Source organism: Rhinatrema bivittatum, chromosome 2 (genome assembly GCF_901001135.1).
Source record: "Rhinatrema bivittatum chromosome 2, aRhiBiv1.1, whole genome shotgun sequence".
NCBI lineage: Eukaryota > Metazoa > Chordata > Amphibia > Gymnophiona > Rhinatrematidae > Rhinatrema > Rhinatrema bivittatum.
In genome coordinates, this window is record NC_042616.1 from 743178083 (window position 1) to 743204513 (window position 26431).

Here is a 26431-nt window from a genome sequence, read left to right on the forward strand (position 1 = left end):
ATCCATTGTACCTGAAGACTGGAGGATAGCAAATGTAACCCCAATATTTAAAAAGGACTCCAGGGGAGATCCAGGAAATTACAGACCAATTAGCCTGACTTCAGTGCCAGGAAAATAGTGGAAAGTGTTCTAAACATCAAAATCACAGAACATATAGAAAGACATGGTTTAATAGAACAAAGTCAGCATGGCTTTACCCAAGGCAAGTCTTGCCTCACAAATCTGCTTCACTTTTTTGAAGGAGTTAATAGACATATGGATAAAGGTGAACCGGTAGATGTAGTGTACTTGAATTTTCAGAAGGCATTTGACAAAGTTCCTCATGAGAGGCTTCTAGGAAAAGTAAAAAGTCATGGGATAGGTGGTGAGGTCCTTTCATGGATTGCAAGCTGGCTAAAAGACAGGAAACAGAATAGGATTAAATGGACAATTTTCTCAGTGGAAGGGAGTGGGCAGTGGAGTGCCTCAGGGATCTGTATTGGGACCATTACTTTTCAATATAATTATAAATGATCTGGAAAGAAATACGACGAGTGAGGTAATCAAATTTGCAGATGATACAAAATTGTTCAGAGTAGTTAAATCACAAGCAAATTGTGATAAATTGCAGGAAGATCTTGTGAGGCTGGAAAATTGGGCATCTAAATGGCAGATGAAATTTAATGTGGACAAGTGCAAGGTGATGCATATAGGAAAAAATAACCCATGCTATAGTTACACAATGTTAGGTTCCATATTAGGTGCTACTACCCAAGAAAGAGATCTTGGCGTCATAGTGGATAACACATTGAAATTGTCAGTTCAGTGTGCTGCGGCAGTCAAAAAAGCAAACAGAATGCTGGGAATTATTAGAAAGGGAATGGTGAATAAAACAGAAAATGTCATAATGCCTCTGTATCGCTCCATGGTGAGACCGCACCTTAACTATTGTGTACAATTCTGGTCGCCACATCTCAAAAAAGATATAATTGTGATGTAGAAGGTACAGAGAAGGGCTACTAAAATGATAAAGGGAATGGAACAGCTCCCCTATGAGGAAAGACTAAAGAGGTTAGGACTTTTCAGCTTGGAGAAGAGACAGCTGAGGGGGGATATGATAGAGGAGTTTAAAATCATGAGAGGTCTAGAACGGGTAGATGTGAATCGGTTTTTTACTCTTTCGGATAATAGAAAGACTAGGGAGCACTCCATGAAGTTAGCATGTGGCACATTTAAAACTAATCGGAGAAAGTTCTTTTTCACTCAATGCACAATTAGATGTGACTCGGTTATTTTCACTTTCGAATAATAGAAGGACTAGGGGGCATTCCATGAAGTTAGCAAGTAGCACATTTAAGACTAATCGGATAAAATTATTTTTCACTCAATGCACAATAAAGCTCTGGAATTTGTTGCCATAGATGTGGTTAGTGCAGGTAGTGTAGCTGGGTTCAAAAAAGGTTTGGATAAGTTCTTGGAGGAGAAGTCCATTAATGGCTATTAATCAATTTTACTTAGGGAATATCCACGCTATTAATTGCATCAGTAGCATGGGATCTTCTTAGTGTTTGGGTAATTGCCAGGTTCTTGTGGCCTGGTTTTGGCCTCTGTTGGAAACAGGATGCTGGGCTTGATGGACCCTTGGTCTGACCCAGCATGGCAATTTCTTATGTTCTTAAACTCTGGAATTTGTTGCCAGAGGATGTGGTTAGTGAAGTTAGTATAGCTGTGTTTAAAAAAAGATTGGATAAGTTCTTGGAGAGGTCCATTATCTGCTATTAAGTTGACTTAGAAAATAGCCACTGCTATTACTAGCAACGGTAACATGGAATAGACTTAGTTTTTGGGTACTTGCTAGGTTCTTATGGCCTGGATTGGCCACTGTTGGAAACAGGATGCTGGGCTTGATGGATCCTTGGTCTGACCCAGTATGGCATATTCTTATGTTCTTATGTTGGTACACCACTGGGTGCGAGCCATATGGGGTCGCAAGCGGTGGCAAAGAGGAGTGGAGATTTGGCGGGCCACGAGCAGTGCCCAACCTGCTCGCAACCCAGAAAACCACACAGTCAGTGGGCATGATCAAAAATGAGATAGGATTTGGGACCGAGACCGGGGGTGGCGGTGCGAGCGGGGGGGGGGGGGGGGGGCGCAAGAGAGAAAGCTCGCCTAGGGAGCCAAATCCCTTGCACTGGCCCTGAATCCACCAATGCCTCTGAGACCCTGTCCAGGGATTCCATACCACCAGCAAGGCCTACTAGCATACAGGGGCAATCTGTTTCCTTAATCAGATAAACACCAAGGTAGCTGGCTGGATCTCTCTCACAAGGGAAATATTGCTTTCTTTTTTCTGATAACTATTCCAAACCACATGGCAACTGTCTGGCTTGTGCAGATGATCTTTACACTCATTAGGGCACACCAAGTTAATTAGATACAATCATCGCCAAGTTGCCTACTTCTTTTGCTTATAAGAATTTTTTTTTTAATATAATGCATCTCTCCTTTAGGCTTTTATGTCCAAATATGCCATTCAAGACAAGCCAACCCTTCTACGCCACCAAAAATGGTCATCATAACCCTAGCTCCCAACTTCCGTGCCATATAGAGTCCTATGACATGAAAAGACTGCAGGCCTCTGCTGACAATTTCATGTGGGACAGGAGAAATTTAGTAGTACAGCATTCAAGACTTTAGGAGCATCACTCCTTGCATATATGCTTGGACCAAGTAACCCTTTCCTGATCATGTGAGCACTTTCCGATCTGTGGGTGACACTTACCAAACTTGGCAACAGCCCACAGGATAGACAGACACTTGAGTCTCTTAGAGCTTACTAGTGTGCCAGTCTCCCTGTGGCTTTCTGACCAGTCTTCAGCCCTGCCATAGAAATCTGAGGCCCAATTCATCTGCTATAGCTGCTGGGAGGAGGGGAAATTTGGAAAAATGTGGACCACAGGCCTGACCAAACCTCCTCTCACTCCTGGAGCCACACCCCATACTGAGTGAAAATTTATTTTTTAAATAGCACCACCATCGGACAGACCTCACATACAGTACAGCTGCCCATATACCTCCCATGACAAGAGCACACTGTAGCCCAAACCACGTGTCCTATTGCCACTCCAGTGGCTTGTCCTCCCCATGGCTTCCCTGACTGAACCCTTGGCATACACCCCAACCTAACCCATGCAGTCGGGAAACCTATTACCAGCCAGTCATTGACACCTTTACATACCTGTCTTCCCTATGTTGACACCTTCAAAGACAGATTGCATCGAGACCTGCTTTCCTGGCACTACACTTTGGAAGGGGAGAGGACCACCAGCTGAGCCCCTGGAATAGCCAGGAAAATACATTTTCACAGATCATGGCCTGGTTCCTGCTCTATCAGAAAAGGGGCCACAGTCTTCCTGCTTCACTGAGGCCACCAGCCTCAGAAACCACGGACCAGCATGACACCACTCAGAACTGAAAGACATGCTCCATGCAGCAAGAATTGTGGCCCACCATGCCTCACAAGAAGGCTCTTGTACCCAGAATGGGCAAAAGCCCAAGGTGAGAAAGGCCATACCCTGAACATGGCCGACAAAATAGTGCTGCCCACAGGAAGGTGTAGCCACTGTGTATACCTCTGAACAAGCCATGACTGTGGCATACGCTCTGCGGGAGAGAACGCAAATGCAATGGAGGTTCTCTCATTCCCAACCCCTCCTTTTTTTTTATAGAGAAGAGAAGTGGCCGGAAGTTTGCCTGGATATGAACAATTGTTCGAGGCTGCCCGCGAGATGGCTGCATGGGATTTCCTGCCCGCCACAAACGCTCCTCTGCTAAATGGCCGCAATGCTCGTACAAAGCACCTAAATGCAAAGGGGGGGGGGGGAAGTTAGTTCCCAGAGCCAGCAATGCTCCCTCAACTGCTGGCCCACTCAAGTATGCTCAGCTGCAGAGATAGCCAGAGACCAGAGGCCTCTATCAAACGAGGCCAATGTAGGACATGGGTGGAAAGGCAGAGAATGCAAGCCTTTAACTTGACAAAAACCATAAGAAGAAGAGACTGGTAGGAGTATGGCATCCTGCTTAAACTGAGCTCAGAGGCACTCTCACCAGCCTCAAAACCCCTTTCCATAGGCGGACCACCTCCACTCTTGTAGCCACCTCCCATTACTGGGTTGGGGATATGCTTCTTGTGGGGAAACTAATAAAATTGAATAGACACATATACTAGATGTGCACCCATTTCAAGATTTTGGTGCGCATTGTACTTTTAAAATGCACCATTATTTTATTTATTTATTTATTTAGACATTTTATATACTATCACTCCATATATAGATCACAGAGTTTTACAAAGTGACATTCATAGTTATGACTCAACAAACAATCAGGCCGATACAGTACAGTGCGCTCTGATGGAACGCACTGTTAGCCGGCATTTGGACGCACGTTTTGGATGCGCTAGCTTTACCCCTTATTCAGTAAGGGGTAATAGCGCGCCCAAAATGCATGTCCAAACCCCCCCCCCCCCGAACCTAATAGCACCCGCAACATGCAAATGCATGTTGATGGCCCTATTAGGTATTGCCGCGCGATTCAGAAAGCAAAATGTGCAGCCAAGCCGCACATTTTGCTTTCAGAAATTAGCGCCAACCCAAAGGTAGGCATTAATTTCTACGGGCACCGGGAAAGTGCACAGAAAAGCAGTAAAAACTACTTTTCTGTGCACCCTCTGACTTAATATCATGGCGATATTAAGTCGAAGGTCCCGAAAGTTTAAAAAAGTAAAAAAAAAAAAAAAAAATTTAAATGGGCCCGCAGCTGGTGGGTGGAAAACCGGATGCTCAATTTTGCCGGCGTCCGGTTTCCGAACCCGTGGCTGCCAGTGGGCTCGAGAACCGATGCCGGCAAAATTGAGCGTCGGCTGTCAAACCCGCTGACAGCCTCCGCTTCCATCAAAAAAGAGGCACTAGGGACGCGGTAGTGTCTCTAGCGCCTCTTTTTACCACCGGGCCTAATTTTAATAAATTAAAATACTGAATCGCGCGAACAGGATAGTAGCCTGTGCGCGCGCCATGAGAGCAGGCACTTGCCCGCTCTCCCGTGTTTTTACTGTATTGGCCCGACTGATTGGTTACAAAGGTAGTATTCCTATACATTTATTTATTTATTTATTTATTTATTTATTTAAATTCTTTTACTATACCGATACTCAAGACGCGGTCTTATCGTACTGGTTTACAATATAACAGGGGAAACCAATTAACAACTGTATAGAAGGTAAAGTTACATTAAACAGGGAGCGAAAAACATGGGAGCTGAAGACAGGAAAGATTTTAAATGATAACAACTGGAGAGTGATAAAATAATGATAAAATAGTCAATGAAAAACGATAGAGTAGAAGGACAAAAACAGATTGATTGAACTTGGTTGTAGATTTAACTTAGGCGGTAATTGACAGAATGTATCTTGTGGAAGGAGGGCAAAGCATGGGGAGGTAGGCGGGGGGGGTGGGGGAAGGGCAAGGACTGAGAAGGGGAGGGGGGGAGGAGTTAGGGAAGAGGTGGGGGGTGAGCGTCAATGTTGGTTGATAAAGGCTCCTTCAGCGGTAAGCTTGTGTGAACAGCCAGGTTTTCAGTTTCTTTCTGAAGGAAAGATGGCATTGTTCCAGGCGTAAGTCAGGGGGAAGCAAATTCCAATGGAGCGGACCCGCAGTCGAAAGTGCTCACTTATGAATGGAGTTGTGGACCATGGATTTGTTAGGGGGGCCTTGAGAGAACCTTTGTAGGCGGATCTAATCGGCCTTGCTGAAGTGTGAAGTTCGAGAGGGATGGTGAGTTGGAGTGTGGCTTGCTGGTATACTGATTTGTGGATGATGGTGAGAGCCTTGAATAATATTCTATATTGGATGGGTAGCCAATGAAGGATTTTTAGGATTGGTGTGATGTGGTCCTTACGACGTGTGTTAGTAAGGATCCTGGCCGCTGGGTTTTGTAGCATCTGTAGGGATTTAGTAGAAGAGGCGGGGAGACCGAGTAGTAGAGCGTTGCAATAGTCTATCTTTGAAAACAGTATGGCTTGCAGCACTGAACGGAAATCATGGAAGTGTAACAGCAGTCTTAGTTGCTTCAGGACCTGTAGCTTAAAGAAGCATTCTTTAGTAGTAGTGTTAATGAACTTTTTGAAATTCATTCTAGAGTCAAGGGTAGCCCCAAGGTCTCTAACCTGGCTTGCTAGAGGAATAATTGCATTGTTGGCGAAGGGGTTGTTATCGTTCGGGGAGATAATTAGGAGTTCTGTTTTGGACTTATTAAGGAACAGGTTGAGACTCGAGAGAAGAAGGTTGATGGCGTGTAAGCAGCTGTTCCAAAAATTTAGAGCTGGATAAGTAAAGAATGCTGTGGGGACATTCCAGGCAGAGCACAGATATCCAGCTAAATTAATTGGAAAACCCTGATTTTTTAGTGTTATCCAGCTAAGGGGGTCATTATCAAAGGCCTATCGCATGCGATACGGCCATATCACGTGCGATAAGCCTCTATCGCATGCGAAAAGGGCCTTTTCACATGCAATATTATGCAAATTAGGGGGAGGGGAGGATTTGGGGCAGGGAGGGGGCGGAGTCGGCGGTGTCTTTGCTACCAACGATAATGTTACTAACATTATCATCGGCAGTAGTGCGCTGAATAGCACCACCTTTCACGGTGGCGCTATTTGATGCGAAAGCCGGCAGCTGGCGCACCGCCGTGGTGCGAAGGCTGCAAGCTTTCACAGGCCCACCCCCCTTTTCCTCCGCCCCCTGTTTTAGAACTACTAAAGAGCAGCATAATCAGCGGTGCACCAACGCCACAGACTATCTCAGCTACATTAGCCAGATAAGTTTATCTGGCTATCACTGCTGGCTATCTATTCAATGAAAATTAACCCCATTAATTAAAATAGTTAACTTCAAGGTCATACAAAATTTATAAGATCTGATTTTCTCTTTCCATGTCAATCTAAAGAACTATATCTCTGTATTCCGTTCACTTTAAGCAACTTCTTTTCTCTCATAGTTTTAGTCAAAGATTGATAAATAATATAGTAGAAGACCAATTTAAATTAGTTTGGACATGATTTACTTTGAAGGGGGGGGGGAAGTACACAGATGAATTTTCAAAGGAGTTACACATATAAATTTAACATATCATAGTAATTTTCAAAAGACAATTATACAAACTAAGTACAGATAAAATGAGTAAAACCTAATGATAATTCAATATCATATATTGTAACAATTTTCAAAAGCCTACTTACATGGGTAAAGTGCGTTTACACATGTAAAACCCAGTTTTAGACTTGTAAATGCTTTTGAAAATCAGGCCTTTAATAAACAGTCTCATCATGGCCTATATACTAAGGTTTGCTGAAATTGACAACAAAGTTATAGTGTGGGGGAGTAGTCTAGTGGGCTGGAAGTTTGGGAACTAAGGGGCAGATTTTAAAAGACCTATGCGCTCCGACCACATAGGCCTGGCGATGCACGTATGCCCCGGGGCTTGAAAAAAGGGGTGTGGGTGGGGGCGTTCTGGGGCGGGGGCATGGCCAGAGGCCTCCGTAGGGCCTCTGTAGGTCCTCCAGGCTGGGGGATCGCGTGCTGGCACTCAGCTGGCGTGCGCAATCTACGCTTGCCCAGAGGCAGGCGCAACTTGTATAACAAAGGTGTGGAGGGCGTTTTAGGTAGAGCTGGTGGGTGGATTAGATAGGGGAAGGGAGGGGAAGGTGGGGGGGGGGGGTGAAAGGAAAGATAACTAGCAGATATAAAATTATGTGAATAAGTTGCCTAATGTATTTGTGTAAATCTCTTATAACTTTGAAACTTAACATGCGTTCTTTTTGGCCCTGCTCTAGAAGGCTCCTACATTGCCTATTTTTTGTGTTGGTAAATTTGCACACGAAAGTAAAAATACATGCATACTTCTGATGTTTATAAAATGGCATATATGTGAGTTCAAACTACTGACCTATGTATATGTAAATTTTACTCATGTAGCTCCTTTGAAACTTACCCTTTAGATTATAAACTTTCTGGGGATAAGAAATATCTACAGTACCCAAATGTACTTTGAAGTGCTTGTAAAGGCAGAATATAAATCAAATAAACAGATTTTATGCATGTAAGTTTCTTACCAGGGTTTGTATGGAAATTCTTTCAGGAGAAAACTTAATAAAATATGGACAAGCAGGGGCCCCAGCTACCAAGAGTAACATGACTTTAGTTCCTTGCTGTTTGCGCAAACACGGTAGGCTTTTCTGAGCGAGTGCTGGAGGAGGGGCTATCACAAATAGTGGTGGGATTTCATTGCCTGTCACTGCAATTCATCACCAGAGAGGATATTGCTCTCTAGTTTGTGGTTGGCCACAGAGCTATCTGTATAGGGAAAGTGATGGAGCTGCTGCAGGACTAAGAGGAAATGTGCTTAGTTTGCGTGTTCCTTTTGATTATGCAGATAAAGAGGCTTTGCTTCCACCCTCTCTAGTTTTGTAATATTGTTATGAAGGAATTGTTGAAACCTTTAGGGATGGGGAATATGATGCAATGCAAGATTTGGTTTATTTTGGACCTGAGTATACAGGAGTGTGTGTGCTGGAGGAGTGGCTTTGAAGGGGCTGCCATGCCTGAAGTAGTGATTGGACTGTGAGGAACACTTCATGGGGAGAGGGCCCTCTACTCGGAGATGTGGAGTTTTGGAGCATTGAACATGGCAGTAGTTCACTGGAGAGTGCCTGAAATGCAGGCATGATGAAAGTGACCTGCACTGGGATGTGTTGAAGGGGATCTCCTAGATATCAGGTGGTTTGGGGGCAGTGATATGTTATAGTTTAATTTTGAAAACACATATAATAGATACTAGTCTGATCCAGCATAGCAATTTCTTATGTTGTTCTGCACTACTTCTATGCAGACTGTTTTGGCCAACAATGAGAAGCTGAAAATCTAAGAAATTAAACAATTCTCAGGTTGAGATCAGTTATTGAATAAATTTGTTATGAATATTTGAACCTGTGTATAAAATACTTAGAGGTCCACATTCAAACACTATCCAGTTGCGCAAGTTAGCTGGATAAATATATTCATTTAACTTGTCTGGAATATTCAGCGGCATTGCTGAACCATTGAATATTAGAGATGTGAGTCGGTTCCGGAATCGTTTCTGGTATCATGTTCGTAGAACTGCGGGAATTCTTCATTTCCCATGGATCTGACCGCTTTTTTTTTTCGGTTGTCATGAGCCGAAAAAAAAAAAACCACCCCGATCCTTCAAATTTAATTATTTACAATCCCCCACCCTCCAGACCCCCCAAAAACTTGCCTAAAGTCCCTGGTGGCCCAGCGGAGGTCCCAGGAGCGATCTCCTGCTCTCAGGTCATCGGCTGCCAGAAAACAAAATGGCGCCAGTGGCCCTTTGCTCCTACCATGTGACAGGGGCCGGCCAATGGCACTGATAGCCCCTGTCACATGGTAAGGGCAAAGGGCTATCAGCACCATTTTGATTAGTGGTAGCTGACGACCCGAGAGGAGGACAATGCTCCCGGGACCCCCACTGGACCACCAGGGACTTTAGGCAAGTTTTAAGGGGTCCAGAGGGTGGGGGAATGTAAATAATCAGATCTGAAGGGTTGGGGGTGGGTTTGGGGGTTTTTTTCTATGTGCCCTTTCTCCCCCCCCCCAAAAAAAAATGATAAGAAAACCACACAAATGTTTGTGGGTTTTCCTATCGGTTTCGGGGTCCCCCGATACATGACAACTTTTGAAATATCGTATGATATTTCAAATCGTCAAAAAACGAATGCACATCCCTATTGAATATATCTAGAAACTTTGTGTTAGCCGGATGAGTTTATCTGGCTAACTTTAGACCTATTCAAAAGCAGGTCTAACTTATCCAACTATCATACAGGCCGATACAGTACAGTGCGCTCCGGCGGAGTGTACTGTTAACCTGCGTTTGGACGCGCGTTTTTGACATGCTAGCTTTACCCCTTATTCAGTAAGGGGTAATAGCACGTCAAAAATATGTGGCCAACCTCCCCAAAACTAATAGCGCCCGCAGCATGCAAATGCATGTTGATGGCCCTATTAGTTATTTCCGCGCGATTCAGTAAGTAAAATGTGCAGCCAAGCCGCACATTTTACTTTCAGAAATTAGCGCCTACCCAAAGGTAGGCGTTGATTTCTACCAGCACTGGGAAAGTGTACAGAAAAGCAGTAAAAACTGCTTTTCTGTACACCCTCCAACTTAATATCATGGCGATATTAAGTCGGAGGACCCAAAAGTAAAAAATAATTTTAAATTAAAAAAAAAAAAAATTAAATCAGCCCGCGGCTCGTGGGTTGAAAACCGGATGCTCAATTTTGCCGGCATCCGGTTTCCGAACCCGTGGCTGTCAGCGGGTTTGAGAACTGACGCCAGCAAAATCGAGTGTTGGCTGTCAAACTCGCTGATAGCCGCTGATCCTCATTTGAATACTAAATCGCTTGCACAGGAGAGTGCCTGAAATGCATTGAAATGCCCGCTCCCCCGCAACTTTTACTGTGTCGGCCTGTTTCGGCCTGTTACTGGATAAAACTGAATATCACTGATTATGTGGCTGACAGGGTAATTCTTTATTGTGCGATGGGCCGTTAACATGTGTGTTTTACACATTATCACTGGCTGCACCGTGGGAAATAACACCATCTTTTCCCGTGGTGCTATGGGGGCGATAGTGTGCAGCATGCTATATTTTATAGCATGCTATATTTATAAATAAAAATATATTTATAGCATGCTAAAAAATATATTTATAGCATGCTAAAAATATATTTATAGCATGCTATATTTATAGCAGAATGATAAATCTAGGCCTAAGTTAGCCAGGTAAGTAGCTCCTCCCTGGAACATCTCCATCTTGCCCACTAGTTAGTCAGATAAATAGTTATCTGGTTATATGTTGGCTTCTGAACACTGCCTAGAATTAGAATGGTACAACTTAGCCTGCTAAGACCCAATTTTTCAGGCTAGGAGGTGCTGCATACTCTTACTGTTTACATATAAAAGCATTTATCACATTGGTAGTACGACTCCTCCAGTGATGTTGGGTTTTGTTTATTTTACTTTTCCTTTTAGAAACAAGCATTTTTATGTCATTAATCATCACTAGCAATACTATTCCATAACTGAGTCACAAATAACTGAAAAACATACAGTTTTACCACATGCAAATATCTCAGAGCATGTACATATTTACAACAGAAACAGTACTTTATAATCAAACAACTGGGGATTAAAGCAGCAGGACTTGTTTGAGTGCTCAGAATATCAACGTGTCTTTGTTCTATTTCTTCCATCTAATCTTGTTCCTAATTCCCCTTTCTTTTCCTTTCTGTTTTATATTATTTGTCATATTGTATTTTACATTTTTTAGATTAAATGGTAATTTTCGAAAATCATTTATTTGTATGCATCTCATTTTTCATGTTCACTTCCATGCAATAGATGTATTGTGTGATACCTTCATCAGGTTCTGATAAGCAGAAACATTTTATCTCAAATTTCTTTAAATGATAATTAAGAAAAACCTTTAGAAACTTTAAACAATACCTTACTAAAACTAAAAAAAAAAGTGTCAAGATTCTTTAACTGTGTTTGCTTTAACTGATATATGCATTGATTTACACAAAGCTTTACTAGTGCTGCTGCTTTAAATTCTCCAACATATGAGATTGCACTCAATCACACATGACTACAGTAACAGTGACATAGGGAAACTGTTTGTGGATAACAGTGATAAAATACATATAAAATAGAGAAACATTTGTCAAGACCTGTCAAATGAAATTTTGATAGAGTGTCCAGGTTCAGCTTCAATCACCCACTCACAATTCAAAGAGTCTTTATAATAGCCAGGCCAACCTGGAGAGAGGATTACCCCACTGGGAGATGCAAAGTGTCCACCACATGGTGCTAAAAAACATAAAAGAATAAGTAAACTGAAGACATATATATAGACATATATATACCACAGATAGAGCTAACATTATTAAACAAATATATATCATCTGTTATTGGGAATGTAATATCAATGCCATTCAGAACAATTTTGGCCATATATGATATTATAATGTTTTCAGTGTCTGAAACTCTAAAATTAAATGCAACAACAATCAGGCCGATACAGTACAGTGCACTCCGGCAGAGCGCACTGTTAGCCCGCAATTGACTGCGCATTTTTGATGCGCTATTGTTATCCCTTATACAGTAAGGGATAATAGTGCATCAAAAACGCGTGGCCAACCCCCTCGAAACTAATAGCGCCTGAAACATGCAAATGCATGTTGATGGGCCTATTAGTTATTCCCGCACCATACAGAAAGTAAAATGTGTAGCCAAGCCGCACATTTTACTTTCAGAAATTAATGCCTGCCCAAAGGCTGGCATTAATTTCTGCCGGCACCGGGAAAGTGTACAGAAAAGCAGAAAAAACTGCTTTTCTGTACACCCTCCGACTTAATATCATAGCAATATTAAGTTGGAGGCCCCAAAATTAAAAATTAAAAAAAAAATAATTTAAATCGGCCCGCGGGTTGGAAGACGGACACTCAATTATGCCGGCGTTCTTTTTCTGAACCCATGGCTGTCAGCGTGTTTGAGAACCAAGGCCGGCTAAATTGAGCATTGGCTGTCAAACCCGCTGACAGCCGCCGCTCCTGTCAAAAAGGAGGCACTAGGGACGCGCTAGTGTTCCTAGTGCGTCTTTTTACTGTGGGCCCTCATTTAAATCCTGGATCGCGCACCCAGAAGAGTGGACTGGGCCCGCGTTGGGAGAGCGGGTGCTGACAGTGTCTTAATGAATGATTTTAGTACATAAATGAGTATATTATTAGGTAGAATTGCTAGTAGATTCATTAGGAGACGTCCTGATTTTTCTCTACCTGAATGGCAAAATCAAAATTGTCTAGTAAACTGGCAGACACCAGATTGTAGAGATGTGAATAGTGTGCCCGATCGTCTTAACGATCAGGTTCGGATGGTGGGAGGGAAAAATTGGATTGTTAGAGATTGTGAATTAGAATCGTTCCGATTCCAATTCACATTGTTAAATTTTTAGTGAGGCCTGAGCAGATAAACAAAACCCCACTGACCCCCCCCCCTAAAAAATGTTAAATTACCTGGTGGTCCGGTGGGGGGGGGGGTCCCCGGCGCGATCTCCCGCTCTCGGGCCATCGGCACCATTTTGGCTACCACTGATAAAAAGGCGCCGATGGCCCGAAAAAAAAACCCCACCCCGACCCTTTTCAAATTACCCCTTTGCTTCTCCCACCCTCCCGACCCACCCAAAAACCTTTTAGATGTACCTGGTGGTCTAGCGGGGGGGTCCAGGAGCCATCCATTCAATCGTGCCGGTGCCGGTGCTGGAGGTTTCAAAATGGCGCCGATCGCCTTTGCCCTTAACTTGTCACAGGGAGCGACCGTCGCTCCCTGTGACAAGGTAAGGGCAAAGGCGATCGGCGCCATTTTGAAATCTCCAGCACCGGCACGATTGAAGGGATGGCTCCTGGACCCCCCGCTAGACCACCAGGTACATCTAAAAGGTTTCTGGGGGGGTCGGGTGGGTGGGAGAAGCAAAGGGGTAATTTGAAAAGGGTCGGGGTGGGGTTATTTTTTCGGGCCATCGGCGCCTTTTTATCAGTGGTAGCCAAAATGGCGCCGATGGCCCGAGAGCGGGAGATCGCGCCGGGGACCCCCCCCCCCCATTGGACCACCAGGTAATTTAACATTTTGGGGGGGTTCGGGAGGGTGGGGGAGTGTAAGGAATTTGTTTTAAAAGGTCGGGGTGGGTTTAGAGGTTGTGTTGGTGTGCCAGTTTTCCCACCCTCCCCCAAATAATTCCCATGCCCTATTTAACGATACAATATAAATGCTCCTGACGATAAATCATGGGCATTTGTATTGTATCGTGTACTCTAACGGTTTAGAACGATTTTAAAATTATCGGACGATAATTTTAATCGTTCAAAAACGATTCACATCCCTACCAGATTGTAGAGAACATTCCACAGAGTGCATGAGTAACAACACTTGGGGATATTCTGTAAAACATGCAGCAAGCAGATTTAAGACAAATTGTAGGAAGTATTTTTTCATTCCCAATCAAGCCATGGACTCTGTTTTCAGAGTATATGGTCAAGGCAAATAATATAATAAAGTTCAAAAGAGGGCTGGATAAGTTTCTGATGAAAAAGTCCATGAAAAGTCATTAGCCAAGAAGACTTTGGGGTGGATTTTAAAACCCCTGCGCGCGCCGGTGCGCCTATTTTGCATAGGCCACCGGTGCACGTAAAGCCCCGGGACGCACGTAAGTCCCGGGGCTTTCGAAACGGGGAGGGAGGGGGCGTGTCCGGGGGCGTTCCCGAAACAACGCGGCATTTTGGGGGCGTGCCACGGCGTTTCGGGGGCGGGCCCGGGGGCGTGGCGCCGGCCAGGGGGGCATGGTCGAGGCCTCCGGACCACGCCCCCGGGACCGGAGGATGGAGCGGGGCTGCCGGCGACGCGCGCAAAGTTACGCCTCCTTTCAGCAGGCGTAACTTTGCCGACAAAGGTAGGGGGGGGGGTTTAGATAGAGCCGGGGGGCGTGGGTTAGGTAGGGGAAGGGAGGGGAAGGTGGGGGGAGGGCGAAGAAAAGTTCCCTCCGAGGGCCGTGCTGGGCTCGGTGCGCGCAGGTTGCACAAATGTGCACCCCCTTGCGCGCGCCGACTCCGGATTTTATAAGATACGCGCGGCTACGCGCGTATCTTATAAAATCTGGTGTACTTTTGTTCGCGCCGGTGGTGCGAACAAAAGTACCGGCGCGCGTATTGTTTTAAAATCCGCCCCTTAGGGAGTGAGACACATGAAATAGATTAACTATTTGGGATCTGATAGATACTTATGACGTAGACTGGCCCCTATCAGAAAGAGAATGCTGGGTTTGATGGACTTAGATACGACCCAGCATGGCACTTCTTATATTCTTATCTTGATCTATACCAATCAGAATGACATAGAAAAAGAAAGTTGTATTAATGATTGTTCTCAATCATTGCATAAATTAAGTAAATGAAGAAAACATAAGTTGGTATAGAACAATGATAAGAAAAAGTACCCCTTAGAAAAAAAAGAAAAGAGAAGGGCAGACATACTAGTACTGTACCTGATTCTCAAAGAAAAGGCTCTAGATTTAGATTAAAGGTCAAATAAAACGACATTTAATTAGGGAATATTATGCTTGTCTCTCATCCCCTTGTGAATAAATCTATCTGTTCTGAAGGCATTTGGGGACTGTATCTTGAGAATAAAGCAGAGTCCCACTAAAGTTCATTCACAAGAATCACAAAGGGGAAAGAGAAAATACATAGGAAAGGGTACTGGATTCAGTTTGACTCTAAACACAGATACATGAAAAATTATGACACAAAAACCTCAATCTAATACGTTGGTGTATGGATCTGCACATTTTTTGCAGATGGGGGCTGAGGTGCATTAAAATGTGCAAAAATCCTGAAATATGCAAATGCATCTGCATTTCTAGCTTTTGTGAATAAATGCAAGGAAGGATCATTTGTGAAAACATTTTCAAAATGTCTCCCTCATACCTAATAGGCTTTTGTGTGTAGACCACCTTGTGCAAAAGTTAAAGAGATACCAATGAACTGCTTTAATGCAATATCATGCAAAGTAGCTCAGTAACTCAGGATTCAACAAAATCCAGTAAGCTAAGAGGTCTTCATGAACTGGTTTTTTGAAAAACAATCATTGAGGTATAGTTATCTTTTTATTTTTTGCAAAAAACAGCCTATTAAGACCTCCTAGCATTCTGAGGTAGATTTTAAAAGTGTTGCTTGCGCAAAAATGGCCACATACGTATTTGGCCATTTTTGCACGAGTTGAACAATGTGAATTTTAAGAAGCTGGGAAGGGCACATGTACATTCATTCAGATTAGGGGCAGGTCATGGGAATTTAGGGGGAAGGGCCAAGACTTATGTGCATAATGACAAGTTTTGCAAAGGCAATCCATGTATGTTTCCTGAGTAACTTTGCTACTGCTCCTCATGAGGCACAGGAGCCTGGGGTAGGGCGGGAGAGAAAGAGAGAGAGAACACCTGTATAGAGTTAGTCTGATACTCTATATATAGGTACCACTCTAGAGGGGCACTTTGAATTGGGGTGGGTTTTCGGGAGGTGTGTTGGGGTTAGGATGGGTGTTGTTACATTCAGACATATTCATAGTATAATTGACATCAGTAAAGAATTATAGCCCTTATAAGTGATGAACAAGAGTAGATTTGTACAATGTAACTAGCACTACAGTATACAAATCAACTCCTCTTGTTAGACTTTTCTGATCCTATAAGAGGTGCTCACTCTCTCCTTTCTCTCTCTCATTCTCTTCAAGCACACAAGATGAGATACATGTGCAAAGGCTGTAGAATTACATGCAGCAATAGGGATGTGAATCATGTGCCCGATCGTCTTAAAGATCAGGTTCTGCTAGAGGGAGAAAAAAATCTGATTGATGGTGATGTGAATCGGAATCGGTTCCAATTCACATTGTTAATTTTTTTTTAGTGAGGCCCGACCCTTTACAATTGACCCCTTACCTTCCCCCACCCTCCCGAACCCCCCCAAAACTTTTTACGAGTACCTGGCGCCGGCCATCTTTAAGGATGGTGCTGGCCAGCCAGTGTTCCTACCATGTGACAGGGGCCGGCCAATGGCATGGATACCCTGTCACATGGTAAGGGCAAAGGGCCATCGGCGCCATTTTTATGAGTGGCAGCCGACGGCCTGAGAACGGGAGATCGCTCCCGGGACCACCACTAGACCACCAGGTAATTTTAAAATGTTTTGGGGGGCTCGGGAGGGTGGGGGAAGCTAAGGGGTCATTTTTAAAGGGTCGGGTGGGGTTTTTTTTCTTTATTGGGCCATCGATGCCATTTTTGAGTGGCAGCCAAAATGGCGCCGATGGCCCGAGAGCGGGAGATCAGTCCCCGTGCCCCCACTGGACCACCAGGTACTCGTAAAATATTTTGGGGGGGTTCAGGAGGGTGGGGGAAGGTAAGGGATTAGTTTTATAGGGTTGGGGTGGGTTTAGGATTGTTTTGGTGTGCCAGTTTTCCCGCCCTCTCCCCTCCCCTGATTTACAATTTTTCACGATAAATAGGGGGAATTTCTATTATATCGCGACTCTTAACGATTTTTGACAATTTAAAACATATCTGACGATTTTTTTTAAATTGTCAAAAAACGATTCACATCCCTATGCAGCAACAGTATATTAAATGCCCTGCACGTACTTTCTAAAATGAAGTGTATTTTTGCTCACGCATTTATGGGCGCACATGGGTTTCTTTTTAAAATTTACCCATCTGGTTTTTGATTAATTTGAGTTAGTGAAATGCTTTGAAAAAACTGTAGTTATATTTTTGGAAGGCCCTGGAGCTCAGGTTAGCATGCTAATGCTCTACCTAAAATCTGCATGTACAGAAAACTTGCAAGTGAACGAGGCTGCTAACCCATGGGAACTCCTGTAGGTTAGTATATCAGCCTGCTAGATATCTACCTGTAAAACGGACAATTCCCCATGTTAAAGGATAAACAAAAAATCTCAGTTGAAATTACCACAAGCAAGATATCATTAGATTATTTTAATTGCATTACCATAAATAGGGAGATATTAACCTAAGTAAGCTTACTAACTATATTTTGTTATAATGAACACATGTCTTTATATAAGAAGCAATTACTGTCAAAACTTCACCCTAGTCATATGTATCTTGAGACATTAGTTAATGAGTTTTCTTCTAATTAGTTCTTCTAGAACATCATTATTATCCTATTTAATAATATATGCAACATCTCACTATTCAAGGTATCTTATGCACATATAAATCTTCCTGTATAGCCTATTAATAATTACAGTTTAGCAATATTAAGAAAAGGATGCAATTGTAATTGAAGCCCCAATTTGATATAAAAATTAAAAAAATTGCTAAGATTATAGGCTAGATCATTTTTAAAGTATGATAACTGTGCAAACAATAATACAGTGTATTTAATAAACTTTGCATTCCCGCTCCTTTATCTTCGCAGCAGACTCTCCCCTCTCCAAGTTCCCACCAGAGGAAATTACCAACCAGTACTGGAGGTTTTCTTCTACATGATACAACACTAAGGACCATTGAGTCTTGCTGCCATATTCTCCCTCCTATCCCTACAAACTCTATTGAGTGAGAAGTGGTTAGCAGGCTGTCTGCCCAAAGTTGTCATCATCAGCCAGATCCTGGTCTGGATGCTTTCCCTTTACATTCAATAACTTTGAAACATTGGATTTTTTTTATTTTTAGAAAGCAGAGTTTGCTGATGTAATTAACTATTTCTGGTAAATTAGACAGAATCAATGTTTCAAAAGGGCAAATATACTCTGGTAGCTGTGATGAAACCAAAACAGATTAAAACAGGTTTTTTGGGGAGTTCATATATATGGTCATTTTATAACAGGGCACATAATCGGGCGGATTTTCAAAGCCCTGCTCGCATAAATCCGCCCGGATTTATGCGAGCAGGGCCTTGCGCGCCGGCGCTCCTATTTTCCATAGGCCGCCGGCGCGCGCAGAACCCCGGGACTCGCGTAAGTCCCGGGGTTTCTGAAAAGGGGCATGTCGGGGGGCGTCGCCGAGTGACCCCGCGTTTGGGGGCGTGGCACGGCATTTGGGGGGTGGGGTCCGGGGCGTGGTGCCGGCCCGGGGGCGCTCCAGGGGCGTGGCCGCGCCCTCCGGAACCGCCCCCGGGTTGGGTCTCGGCGCGCCAGCAGCCCGCTGGCGCGCGTGGATTTACGTCTCCCTCCGGGAGGCGTAAATCCATGGATAAAGGTAGGGGGGGGGGTTTAGATAGGGCCGGGGGGGGGGGGGGTTTAGGTAGAGGAAGGGAGGGGAAGGTGAGGGGAGGGCGAAAGAGAGTTCCCTCCGAGGCCGCTCCGATTTCGGAGCGGCCTCGGAAGGAACGGAGGCAGGCTGCGCGGCTCAGCGCGCTCCGGCTGCCCAAAATCGGCAGCCTTGCACGCGCCGATCCAGGATTTTAGAAGATATGTGCGGCTACGCGCGTATCTTATAAAATCCAGCGTACTTTTGTTTGCGCCTGCTGCGCAAACAAAAGTACGCGATTGCGCAGTTTTTAAAAATCTACCCCAATATTTCTAGCAGTTATATGCCCAAGTTATACCAATTTTCAAAATGAACTTCCATGTACACGTTTGCTCTATTAATTATCCTGGTAAAATTATGTGTATACAATTACATTTTCTATTTGGTGCATATAGTTTAGAAGGAATTTGTATGCATACAGGTGAATTTTCAAAATAGTTAGACATGTAAATGTAACATAATAGTGTAGCAATTTTCAAACTCCATTTACACACTAAGGGCCTGATTTTAAAAAGCATTTACTCGCGTAAAAACCAGGTTTACTGGAGTAAATTCACTTTACTTGAGTAAGTGGGTTTTTGAAAATTGCTACAATATATGCCATTGACTTGTCTATAGGATTTACTCACATAAGTGCACTTGTGTAAATGTAGCTACAATAGTAGCTACATTTACGCATGTAACTCCTTTTGAAAATTACCCCCTTAAGGTCTGATTTTAAAAATCAATTACACACTTAAAATTAGATTTTATACGTGTAAATGCTATTTATCCATGTAAGTGGGCTTTTGAAATTGCTACAATATATGCCATAGGTTATTCCATAGGACATTCCATAGGATATTCATGTGTAAGTGCACTTTACACATATAAATGGCGTTTTTAAATTGCTACAATAGTATGTTACATTTATACATGAAACACCTTTTTAAAATTACCTTCATAAAGCACTCTTACATGGGCAAATCTTATGAACAATTCAATGATAAATATGCGAGCAATCTTAAAAGTCTACTTACACAGATAAAACACATTTTTAAGCATATAATTGCTTTTGAAAATCAGGCCAAGGACTCTAGAAACAATGGCTAACAAACATGATCAGAATGCTTTAATATCAGCAAAAAAAATATATATATTTCTAACAAAATTAAATCTGCCAAAAATCAACCATGCTGTTTTTTTAAGACTATAGCCAGTTTTTTGTTTTTTTTTAAATAGCCAGTACCTCAACCATCAATTCACTCTTCCTATTTGGCTATTAGTTTTGTGAACTTTTTCTTTAACAAGATTAACACTATCTGTGAATGTTTTAAATCTGGTGAATCATCAGATCAGTCTTTAGACATAATCTCCCCCTCTTCTTTGTCATGTACCCTGTCCTCATTTAATCTTCTGTCAGCTGCTGGAATCGATTTATTGCTTCATCACTTCATCTTACTACTTCACAAATGGAGCTTATGCCTTCACGGTTTCTGAAAAATTAATTGTTGGGTTTAGCCAAAACAATTTCCTCTATTGTTATCAATTCTTTAACTACAAGCTTCCTTTCTAGTCAACTTGTCCTCTTCTTAAGAAGCAATCTTTGGATCCAGATATTTTTATAAACTATAGGCCTATCTCAAATCTCCCAATGCTTGCCAAAATAATTGAGAAAATCATGTTTAATCAGTTATATGATTTTGCCTCAAAAACTAATATATTTCATCCCTCTCCATATGGATTCAGAAAGGGACACAGCACTGATTCTGCTCTAGTTTCCTTAATTAGTGACATCAGAGACTAGGCCAATGGAGGCAGAGATGCACTTATAGTCCTTTTGAAATAATGAGTAAGTGTCGCTTTTGACACCATCAACATTGGTCTCCTTCTAGCCAAAATTCATGAAATTGGTATAACTGATTCAGCTTTTCAGCTATTCCTATTCAATTGATCAATCTTTTCAAATTGAGTTGAAACAACACATTTAAATTATTGGCCTTAAGTTACCATATTACCATATTCTCCCCACTTGCTACTTTAATCCAAAGATGTGGGTTATGTCCGTCTTTTTATTCAGACACATCCAAATTACCAACTTTGTTGATTTAAGGACTTCATTCTTCTTCTTTTCTTTCAATAACTTTTGGGCCGGAGAGGCAGGTTGGCTCACTCATCAGGTGAACCCTGTTAATTAGAAGGCAATTTGGATATATCATCATGATGCCATCCAGGCTACCACAACAGTTATGCTCAATACAACTATCCCAATCAAAATGTTGTTGCAACCCTTGGGTTCAGATTGATTCAAAATATTTCTGCTATCATTCAAAAATAATTTTTCTTATTGCGATATATTGGTCAACAGCATACTTTATTAGTAACATAAGATTTAAAATTACTGGTTCATGCTTTCATAATTTCTAGTCTTGGTTATTGTAATTCCCTTTAACTGGGGCTGCTAAACTAGCAAATTAAAAATTTGAAGTTTTTGCAGAATACTGCAGCCAAAATAATGTATGGGTAAAAAAATAATGTGATCATGTATCTCTGAGTCTACACTGACTGCCTTCAGTTGTCAGATTAAATTTAAAGTACTATGTATAATTTTTTAGCCTTATATTCTGGCTTTCCTATTTACCTGGCAAATAATTTAGTTCCATATGCACCATTATGCATATTACACTCCTCTCAAAAAACTCTACCGTATTTTCCTTCCCTCTCTGTGATTAGGCTGGATAGTACCAGAGACATATCTTTTTGTTACCAGGCTCCAGCTCTCTGGAGCACTTTGCCAATAGATATCTAGGGAGAACACAGTCAACACGGATTTACCCAAGAGAAGTCTTGCCTAATAAATCTGCTTCATTTTTTTGAAGGGGTTAATAAACATGTGGATAAAGGTGAACCAGTAGATGTAGTGTATTTGGATTTTCAGAAGGCGTTTGACAAAGTCCCTCATGAGAGGCTTCTATGAAAACTAAAAAGTCATGGGATAGGAGGCGATGTCCTTTCGTGGATTACAAACTGGTTAAAAGACAGGAAACAGAGTAGGATTAAATGGTCAATTTTCTCAGTGGAAAAGGGTAAATAGTGGAGTGCCTCAGGGATCTGTACTTGGATTGGTGCTTTTCAATATATATATAAATGATCTGGAATGGAATACGATGAGTGAGGTTAACAAATTTGCGGATGATACAAAATTATTCAGAGTAGTTAAATCACAAGCAGACTGTGATACATTACAGGAGGACCTTGCAAGACTGGAAGATTGGGCATCCAAATGGCAGATGAAATTTAATGTGGACAAGTGCAAGGTGTTGCATATAGGGTGAAATAACCCTTGCTGTAGTTACACGGTTAGGTACCATATTAGGAGCTACCACCCAGGAAAAAGATCTAGGCATAATATTGGATAATACTTTAAAATCATCGGCTCAGTGTGCTGCAGCAGTCAAAAAAAGCAAACAAAATGCTAGGAATTATTAGGAAGGGAATGGTTAATAAAACGGAAAATGTCATAATGCCTCTATATCGCTCCATGGTGAGACCACACCTTGAATACTGTGTACAATTCTGGACGCCGCATCTAAAAAAATATATAGTTGCGATGGAGAAGGTACAGAGAAGAGCAACCAAAATCATGAAGGGGATGGAACAGGTCCCCTATGAAGAAAGGCTGATGAGGTTAGGGCTGTTCAGCTTGGAGAAGAGACAGCTGAGGGGGGGGGGGGGGATATGATAGAGGTCTTTAAGATCATGAGAGGTCTTGAACAAGTAGATGTGAATTGGTTATTTACACTTTCGAATAATAGAAGGACTAGGGGGCATTCCATGAAGTTAGCATGGGGCACATTTAAGACTAATCAGAGAAAATTATTTTTCACTCAATGCACAATAAAGCTCTGGAATTTGTTGCCAGAGGATGTGGTTAGTGCAGTTAGTGTAGCTGGGTTCAAAAAAGGTTTGGTAAGTTCTTGGAGAAGTCCATTAATGGTTATTAATCAAGTTTACTTAGGGAATAGCCACTGCTATTAATTGCATCAGTAGCATGGGATCTTCTTAGTGTTTGGATAATTGCCAGGTTCTTGTGGCCTGGTTTGGCCTCTGTTGGAAACAGGATGCTGGACTTGATGGACCCTTGGTCTGACCCAGAGTGGCAATTTCTTATGTTGTTATGTTCTTAAAAAAAATTATAATTTTGCGAAGTTCAGGAAGGCACTAAAAACATGGCTATTCCAACAAGTTTTGATAATAAATTCTGGTGTTTTTTTGTTTATCTGACCCATGCTCTTTTATATTGTTGTAGATCATATGGTGCTTTGTGTTACACATATTTATGATTTGAATTAAAGGATGTTAATATTGTTTTACATGTACCTACATTAAGATTTTATGAATGTTTTTAATGTAAACCACTTGGTTAAATTTTTTTGCAGGCAGTATATAAAGCCTAATAAATAATAATAATAATATCCACATATCTTTCTTCTGCTGGTAAAGGAGTGAAAATCTACTGAACCCAAGAATACTAACTGAGGGGAAATAATGTGCAGAATTCCAGGGGATCACTCCCCTTACCTAACAGAAAAATCTTTCTATTTCCTCTCAGTCTGGGGTAGTGCTTTCCCCAGATAGAAGAAAATATGTACTGAGTCACATTTTTTATTCAAGGTTTGTATTTTCTCTGATTCTTCAGATCTGGATCATCAACAGATAACATTAACTCAGTCTCTTTCTCTTCAAAGGAAATCAAATTAATCATTAAAACCCCTGACTCATATCTGCCTAATTCTGTATGCCTCTTATTGAAAATTCTGTTTTACCCTCATTTTGTTCCATGATCCATCGGCAAACATATTGAAACTAGGGTAACAAGATTGTCCCATCCTGCTGAGCCACTCAGTAATAAGCTGCACCTGAACGTCTGTTGTTTCAATTTGTGTATCCTAACTGCTACATCAGGGTTGTAAACAAATCTCAGCTATTCCTATTACATTAACTCTGGCAAATCCCTTTAGTTTAGAAGTAATTGTTTGTGTCACCCTGTGGTACCATACTACCTTTAACAGATTGATTTAAAATGCATTCTATCTTATTTAAAAAGATGTATTCGTTATATGTTAAAATTATTTCCTGCTAGACATAGAATATATGAGATATGCAAACATGCATCCATACATATTCATATCACATATGGAGTCTCATAAAGTAAAGAATAAATCAGCATGAATAGCACCAGATGCTATCCTAGTCCAATGCTGGCATCATAGGAACAGTCTTTCTGCTGTGCTGAACATCATAGAATAATAAATATGTCTAAAAAATATGCACAACCATAAGAATTCTCAGACAAGATTTTCTGAAATACGACAACAGATTGCATTTATGGTCTCAGCAGAATTCTGGGGTAATGACAAACTCTATCAGAATGCAATCAACATATAGGGCCTATACCATAAACTTTAGCATGCGCATCAAGACTCTTTAGAGCACACTAAGAATAGAGAATTAAACAGGAGGCTTATACATATGTAAAATAAAAAATAATGCATTCTTATTCTCATTGCACACTTTGCCCTGTAGAATCTATTGTAGAATGAGACAGCTCTTCCACGATTGCATGAGCTGCTGGGAAGAAAACATAGATCCAATTGATACATGTGGTATATTTTCTTCTCCCTCTCTGTAAATGCTTTCTTGCATCCTTTTTCAGCTTCTTCCATGCCCATACAGGCATGCAGACACTACTTAGTTCTCATATTATCGTTTTTATGTGACATTGTAAAAAGGCATGTGTTCTTTTTATCTCTATACATTATAAAATTGTAAGGGCTGCAGATGAGCTATGCCATGCAGGTGAGAATGCACACACGTACTCAACTGGAGTTGAGGAATAGGCTGACATGCTGCTGAAGTGAAGGAAAAAGCCTCAGCAGTGGGGCCATGATGGCTGAATCAGTGCAGCAGTAGGGCCAGGGCTAGTTGGATTACCCAGCAAGAAGGCTGGCAGTAGGGGTGTGCATTCGTTTCCTACGTATTGGTAATCGGCAACGTATAGGGCCATATTCGTTGTATTCATGGGGAAGCAAAATGTATCGCGATTCCCCACGAATACAATGAATCTTCGCCGAATTATTCAGCCGTCTAAAGGAGCAAATTTAAACAAACCCCCCACCCTCCTGACCCCCCCAAGACTTACAAAAACTCCCTGGTGATCCAGCAGGGGAGACCGGGAGCCATCTCCTGCACTCACGCCCTCGGCTGCCAGTATTCAAAATAGCACCAATAGCCTTTGACCTTACTTTGTCACAGGGGCTACCGGTGCCATAGGTCAGCCCCTGTCACATGGTAGGAGCAATGGATGGCCGGCACCATCTTAGCTCCTGTGACATAGTGAGGGCAAAGGCTATCGGCACCATTTTGAATACTGGCAGCCGACAGCCCGAGTGCAGGAGGTCGTTCCCAGACCCCTGCTGGACCACCAGGGAGCTTTTGTAAGTCTTGGGGGGGGGGGGGGGGTCAGGAGGGTGGGGGGTTTGTTTAAATTCGCTCCTTTAGACGGCCGAATAATTCGGCGAAGATTAGTTGTATTTGTGGGGAATCGCAATACGTTTTGCTTCCCCATGAATACAATGAATATGGCCCTATACGCTGGACCACCAGGGACTTTTTGCAAGTCTTGGGGGAACCTCCTGACCCCCAGAAGACTTGCCAAAAGTCCCTGGTGGTCCAGCGGGGGTCCGGGAGCCATCTCGTGCACTCAGGCCGTCGACTGCCAGTAATCAAAATGGCGCCAATAGCCTTTGCCCTTACTATGTCACAGGGACTACCGGTTCCATTGGTCAGCCCCTGTCACATGGTAGGAGCACAAGATGGTGCCGACCAATGGCACCGGTAGCCTCTGTGACATAGTAAGGTCAAAGGCTATTGGCGCCAGTTTGAACACCGGCAACCGAGGGTGTGAGTGCATGAGATGGCTCCCGGACCCCCCGCTGGACCACCAGGGATTTTTGGTAAGTCTTGGGGGTGTCAGGAGCATGGGGGTTATAGTTAATTTAATTTTAGCCGGGAAACAAATAAGAATGAATGCATGAACGTATCAGGGGCCCCCTTGACGAATGCAACGTATCTGCCCCCAAACGAATATGAATCCCAAATGCAACGTATGGCGTCCCTCTGACCATCCCTAGCTGGCAGCAGAAAGAGTGGTGAGGTTTCCCAGGTCCCAACAGTGCCAGGGAGCACTGTGAGGAGAGGATCACCTTGCTGAAAGGAATCAGTAAGTTTTTGCTTGGGACATTGTCTTTTTTAAAAGTATTGGGACAAATTTAACTATTTCGGAATATTATTTAGTGTTTTTGTGCTTTTAATAGTCAGTAAGGCAGTGAATAAACAAGTTAGACTGTTTGTATTTTTAAACACTCAGTCAATAAAGCAGCTAGTAAGCAGTAGGTAGTGTGTTTATTTTTAAAAGTCTGTAAGGCAGCT

At 42.5% G+C, this 26431-nt stretch overlaps 1 protein-coding gene across 1 annotated transcript in view; it reads right to left on the minus strand.

Moving 5' to 3' along the window:
• The window catches only part of CSMD3 (CUB and Sushi multiple domains 3), a 3551396-nt gene that overhangs the window by 1693597 nt on the left and 1831368 nt on the right, over positions 1–26431 (minus strand). Inside the window, 1 exon segment of the mRNA XM_029591914.1 lies at positions 11826–11964. Within this exon segment, the coding sequence (XP_029447774.1) occupies positions 11826–11964 (139 nt within the window).